The sequence below is a fragment of the Gadus morhua genome, chromosome 6 (assembly GCF_902167405.1).
Source record: "Gadus morhua chromosome 6, gadMor3.0, whole genome shotgun sequence".
Taxonomy (NCBI): Eukaryota; Metazoa; Chordata; class Actinopteri; order Gadiformes; family Gadidae; genus Gadus; species Gadus morhua.
In genome coordinates this window covers 7,212,700-7,219,325 of record NC_044053.1, presented here as the reverse complement: position 1 = coordinate 7,219,325, position 6,626 = coordinate 7,212,700, and the positions used below count along the sequence as shown (strand labels likewise).

Below are 6,626 nucleotides of genomic sequence, written 5' to 3'. Positions count from 1 at the left end.
TAATTATCCAGTGCTCAATATAGAGGATACTATGTAACTTTTCAATGCAAACAAAACTTTTGTTAGGGCATGTATTTGAAGTTATGAATAAAACACATTTCATCAATTTACAGGATTAAAGAAGTAACCAAATGAATGTCTAATCATTCACAAAACAGGACCCATGTGTACCCTATCGGATCTAAACAGCGACACTAAAAACAGGTAAAAGCCAAATGCGTGTTGGTTTCAAGTCAGGAGTCCTTTAATATTAAATGGACACAATGCTATGCAGCATGGACATATCAGAAAAGGGTCCGCCTATGAATCACAGCTTCACCTGCGTCCTCACTCAAAGGATCTCAGGAATCAGAAGGCCGACGTCACGTGCAATAGGCCTGCTCTCCGGACCAGGAGCCGTTGGGGAGGCAGGAGCGCTGGAGGGAACCCGTCAACGTGTAGCCATCGTCACAGGAGAAACTCAGGTTTCCCCCCTGGATGTAGAGTTTCCCATGCTTGGTGCCGTTCTTCGGTGATGGCAGCCACCCACAAGCCACCACTGAGGGGGGGGGGGGGGGGGGGGGGAGGGTAAGGGAAGACCCGAATCACAATGAGCACTTGAGAACTCATCTATAAACGTGTTATTCAATAAGTATGTCAGAACATTTTTATTTGTCGAAAATATTTTTTTACGTGGATCATCAATATAAAATGCTCATAGCAACGTCGCAGAATGTCAACCACAGTGTTTCCACGGTGATCAGCCCACAGCCGGTGTTGTACCTGGCTGCAGAGTTTGTTGGAGGGCCTGGTGGATCTGGAGGACCCTGAGCGTGTCTTCCGCCAGGGGCCCGCCCGCATCCTCAGGGACATAGAGGGCTGGGGTGAGGCCGGAGCCGCTGTCTGGCGTGCGGGTGTGAGTGTCCAGCAGATACTTTGAGTCATACGTGAAAAGGAAGGTCTCGTTTAAAATGTCCCCTGTGAATAATACACACATGGATATCAGATGTTTTTTAAGAGATGAAAGAACTTCCCCGGAATCGTACGTTTTCTGAAATTATGTTCGGATTGGACTCGAGGTTTAGCCTTCGCCACTTGCGAGAAACTGTGTTTTTGCTTTGTTTCAGCCGATTAAACAGGAAACTCTTTAAGCCGACGCTTTTATCCGGAGTTCACAATATAGGATGATTGGAGTAGCTACAAGAAAAGAGTTATAGTGCTGCACAACCAAGGTTAGAAATAGGAATCAGAAATGAAAGGTTAACACACACCCATTACGAGACCAGAAATGCCGGCTAAACAAAGCCATTCTTCATTCACTTACAGCTAGCTCCAAAGCTAAAGATGCCCTCAGGTGTAGCATTGGCTGAGGGGAGAACCTGCCCCAGACGGGTTTGCAGGTCATCTGAGAGGTCAGAGTTCATCTGGCCCAGCAGTCCATGGGTGTGGTTGGTGTAAGCGGTGGGTAGTAACACCGTCACAGTCATCAAACCCTGGTAGGCACGAACCTCCAGCCCCACTCCCGAGGCGAACATCACTGTCACGTTCTCCGGACAGGGCGAGGACATGAACACCCCTAGATATAAGACGAGGAGACAAAGAGATTCATACTTACGTTGACAATTATTTGAATACTTTTAGAAAATACTGTGCGTGAGAATCAGAAATTCCTTCTTAATACTGGCCCCTGTGGCCGCTAAGTGAACTGCAGCATGCTCAAGCTTGCGCAGTCAGAGTACTGGAGTGGGAGCTCCGTGGGTTAAGAAAATATCAAGCAGCGATCATAAAAACAAACAAATAGAAAGTTATTCAAGAGCAGACAATTTTGCCATTATTCATGCATGGACGTCTCTGCCTTCGTTTCCGCTGGCAAACTGGCCTGGTTAAAACTGGCTGGTCAACGCAATGGACATAGTCAGGGAAGGGGTACCGGTAACGCAGGCACGCAGTCCTGTACATTGTTCCTTCAACGCTTAAATTGTACCAATGGAAGAGGCCATGAAGAAAGTTATGCAGCTACATCGTCTCATGGCCAATTGTTTGTTCTCTGCCTAGTTTATGAAGTTTGGCATGATGAAAACATCCTCACAATACATTCAATCTTTCACTCAAACAATGCAAGCTTTAGGTTTAATGGCAAAACCGAATATATATAGATAAGGAGAATAATTCAACCCCTATTCGCACTACAAACGCAGAGAATATCGTGGTCGTCATGGCAACTCACCGTGAAGGTCCATCCTGCTCTGCTCGGTGAATGGCATGGCCCTCTGGTTCCGTAGCACCTGCAAGCTGCCCATCTGGCCCCCGGCTAGACGCACCTCTACCACGTCTGAGGAGCCCTCTCTCATGGCCACAGAGCTGAGCCGCGTGGCCTCCCTCAAGGCCCCTGGAGGACCGTCGACGAGATCACAGAGGACTTGATGATCACAAGCATTCTCATCCCCTTCTTTTGGTCAAAAAGATTTTTTCATATTCATGTTCAATTAAGATTTTCCTTTTTTTTTTTTTACATATAAAAACCATATGTCAATTTTTTATGAAAGTGAAAGTGGCAATCGCGTTTTTTTAAAAATCGGGAGGCAGCGTAAAAAGAGGAGTAAGAGAGACGTCTGCTGAGCTGTCGTTCACAATGCAAGTATTCTTACACCTAAAGTATACAGTGATATATGTTATTTTACTCATATTGTTGTGAAAGAATCTAAAAATCTAAAAACATGTGAAAACGTTGGACAGACACTGCGTTGACTCTGTGTAGTAACGTACCGCTCTTGAGTTTCACCTGCTCTGTTCTGACCTGAACACTGAGCTCTTTGTCTGGGGAGGTCACCAGGTCATACTCTCCCCTCCCGTTAAAGGTGTACTCCAGGTTGTCAAATGTCACAAAATTGCCGTCCCCAATAACCACACCTGTTGAACAACAAAACCAAAGCAACATTCAGTTCTGGCGAATCTCATTACCTATTCATCAAAGACCCAAGTAAATATATAAATATCGATAAATCTGAAACTTGGTGGTTTACTCTAGTTTACGTGCAAAGCACAGCGAGGTTGTTGTGGCTTGACTGACAACTTATTTTTCAATCATTGAATGATAAGCAAGATCTATCCCATGTATAGACAATTAAAAAACAAACATTGAGAGGCTTCAACACATTTACAGCCAAACAAGTGAACAAGCGGAGCACTGATCCTATACTTCGATGCTCGTGCATTAAATGTTACTGATTATGGTTGTCTTTTTTCTTAAAGGAGAATTGAACAATCCTTTGTCCAGATTAAGACAAGGATTAACGTTGTACAGCCCTTCCATTTGCATGTAACAAAGAATACCACTAACATCTTTCAAAATAAATAACTCTTCAACAATGTGTTTAAGCGTAAAGAATTCTCAGAAAGTATGAGCAGGTGTATAGTTTTTCTACAGGCTTCAACGATTTACATGTATCCAACCATCTTCTAGCTCCGATCACTCGGCAAATAGCGTCTTCTAACCTGATCTCGGTGGTTCATATCTCCGGCAGTCCATGGAGGACCGGCGCGCAAAGTATACGTCACAGTGATCAGACCAGAGACAACAGTAGAAATAGCTTTGGACATCTGCGAGCCAGTGAGACAACCCGGGGACACGTGTAGCAACTCTGTAGGGATGGGAGCCCATTTCGTGCACTCGATCTGGGCTGCTGCCGCTTGTCGAGTCCCCGGTCAGGATCTGGGCCCCCGTCTTGTCGTAGCAACACTGCTGTCCTGATCCATATGTGGGACTGCGAGAAAAAAAAAGTAGCAAGAATGAAACGTAAGAAACACACTGTATGCCATATTAGTCTAAATATATTATCTTGAATAATAAATCAAATGTTATAACCTGGCTTGAATGGATCTCACACAGTGAAAGCTTCCAGGATGATAGATGCACACACTGCCCTTATCCATGTCACAACTATAATCGGCCTGAGACAACCAGGTGGATGACATTATCGCAAGAAAGGCAAATATTTTATGCTACTACATGTCTCGTATTTGTCATTTATGCTCAATGTTACCCTAAATTGTTAGTACAAAACATAAATGATAAATGTGAACGCTAAACAAATTAATAATGCATTTGACAGACTTAAGTGTCACCCTGATGGATTCATATTCCTCTAACCTTTCTCCACAGAAATATTATTATTACTTATTTAGTTGTTAAGGGGTTACTTGCCTCAAACCTCCCCGTGTCCGCACGGGCCAGAGCCAGAGTACAGGGACAGTCCTTGAGCTCTTCCATGAAGTTGGGCAGGCTGTTCTCATAGGTGTCCCACTGCAAACACTTGGCTAGGGCCCAGCCAGTGGAGTCATCTCTGAAGGCCTGTTCCAGATGCCAGGCTAGAGTGTGCTCCTCACTCCACAGCCCCTGTACGTTCCTGGGAGAGCAGGTTTAGTTCACGGCCAAAAAAGTAAATTGAGCTAAGCGTCTTGCTCAAGATTAGGTTGTTTCCATCGGAGTTTGAGTTAAGGATCTTTCAACCCAGTAACATTAGCATTGATAAAAAAAAAACGCCAAAGAGTAAACTAAGCAGACCATGGAACGTCTATGTCTGAAGGGATTGGTTTCATGTCACGTCATAATCAGAATTGTTTTGTTGTCAGATTGTAGGGTTAGGGCAGGGTTAGCCTTCTGACCCCTGGGTTAGGAGTTTGGTTATACCTTGCTCCATCCGCGTGGGAGGCCGACCGTACGTGAATACTGCCCAGCTCCCAGTCGGAGAGCGGCTTCTGCGTGGGCTTGGGGAGGAAGCTGAAGACCCCGGAGTTGGACAGGTTCTTGCCAAGTGAGTAGAGGTAGGTCCATTCAGCCTTTAAGGGGTTTGTGTTCCCCCTTCCTGTCCCAGGTGTGCTGTTCACCTCCCTGTAACCCCATAGCTCAATGTTGACCCTCTCTGCTGAGATGATCAGCGAGCTGTTCCATGTCATCTGCAGTTCTCCGAGTACTGTGTTTGGCGTGCCGTAATACTGCCACCGTGTGGCGTTTGCCAGAATGGCCGTCAGAGCTGGATCCAGTAGCAGTGGCGGAGCCAGAATAATTGTATAGGGGTGGCCAGACTGGGACCAAAATTCTCATAGTGGTGGCCACATAAATCAGAAACATGATTGTGTTTTCATTAAGCATCTAAAGTCGGCTTTACCTGATAGTATTAGGCCTTTTCATACCACTGACATGGTTACCAGGCAGCGGAAAAAACAACTAGTTTATTCTAACTATTCTAGTAGTCCCAGTCCCCAATCCCATTATACTAAATTGATGGAGTTAATTCTAGAGGGTACATCTAGAGAAAATAAGTCCATTATTTTAGTGTCTCATTTTTTTTGAGATTTTCACTGGCTACAATATTGCATCGGTCAGTTGTCAAATTTGCTGAAGAAAATATTAAACTTCAATAATTGTTCATAGTCAACTTATATAGTGCATTTATTGAAGCTCTCAACAGCATAACCATACAGCTTCGCCTTCGCCACATCGCTGGGAAAACACGGCACACGCAAAGTACATACATGGAATCAGCCGTTCAAAACCAGTCTGCATGAATCGTATGACAACTGGATGGCAGGGGATGCGGACAAGGAATACACTGCAGGGGAGAACATGAGAGCCCCAGCTCGCCGCATAGCCTGGGTGCTTTAAGCATGGAATAAGCTGGATACGGAGTGGGTGAAAAACTATGTGTGTGTGTGTGTGTGTGTGTTTGTGTGTCACTCTGTTCGAGCCTGCATGAGAGTTCAATGTTGTCATTAGCTGCCTGTTAGGCTACGTCTTTCTGACCAATCGCAGTTCAAGGCCGACCTGGGCTGTAGGCTATATTCGGGAGGGGGCGCTCAGTTAACTCCCATCTAGACAAAATCGAATTGGTTGCGACGTTGACCCGGCGCCCCCCGAAAAGTTAACGGGCCACAGTGAATTCTCCCAACTCTCCCGATTACCACACAGGCACGCACTGCGTGTGCGTGCATGCCTGTGTGTGTGTGCAGGGCAGGCGTTATTCAATTGCCTTGTAAACATGTAGGCCTAGGCCTACGGTAATATTCATACTGGTTTAAATAATGCATTTGATAGGCTATTTCCCATCGTTGCTGAGCAAGAGTTTTGTTCGAAAGTTCAGTGATAGAAAACAAACTAGAACTGCAAGCAGTTATGCAGGGGTCCAAGAAGTGTGCATTTCGCCGGCACAACGCGACAAGAAATGTGCGTTTCGCCGGCACAACGCGAAGCATGTGTTCAAAACGCTACCCTGAACCTGTGGATACAAAGGATTTGACTGTGGTAGGAGTAGCGAGAAGTCAGTGTAGCGTTTTCGCGGCTAAATTTTGTAGAAGATATACAATTTCCTCGTTTATGGCGCCCCCTAATGGCCGTCCACAGAATGTATCAATAGATCACATCACACGAAAGGAGAGGAACAGGCAGGCAATGTATGCATCACACAAAATAGTAACAAAACTTACGTTTATAGATAGACAAAAGCGTAACAACATGTAGATTTTCCATCACACTGGACAATCAGTTATGCTGCAACGCAAACATCACTGTGGTGGCCGGATCCTGCAGATTTGCAATATACGACATCTGCAAGATCCGGCCTTTCCGCAAAAGGGAAGCAGTTCAGCTT

The 6,626-nt window shown here is 45.3% G+C and overlaps 1 protein-coding gene across 1 annotated transcript; it reads right to left on the bottom strand.

The window, feature by feature from the left end:
• Nucleotides 1–222: 222 nt before the first annotated feature.
• Nucleotides 223–3,967, bottom strand: LOC115546056 (sushi domain-containing protein 2). The gene is made up of 7 exons (XM_030359696.1): nt 3,845–3,967; nt 3,475–3,743; nt 2,746–2,889; nt 2,207–2,368; nt 1,304–1,555; nt 763–957; nt 223–538 (listed from the first exon to the last, which is right to left on the bottom strand). The coding sequence occupies exons 1-7, from the start codon at nt 3,952–3,954 to the stop codon at nt 363–365; spliced, it is 1,308 nt and encodes a 435-aa protein (XP_030215556.1). The 5' UTR covers nt 3,955–3,967; the 3' UTR covers nt 223–362.
• Nucleotides 3,968–6,626: the final 2,659 nt, after the last annotated feature.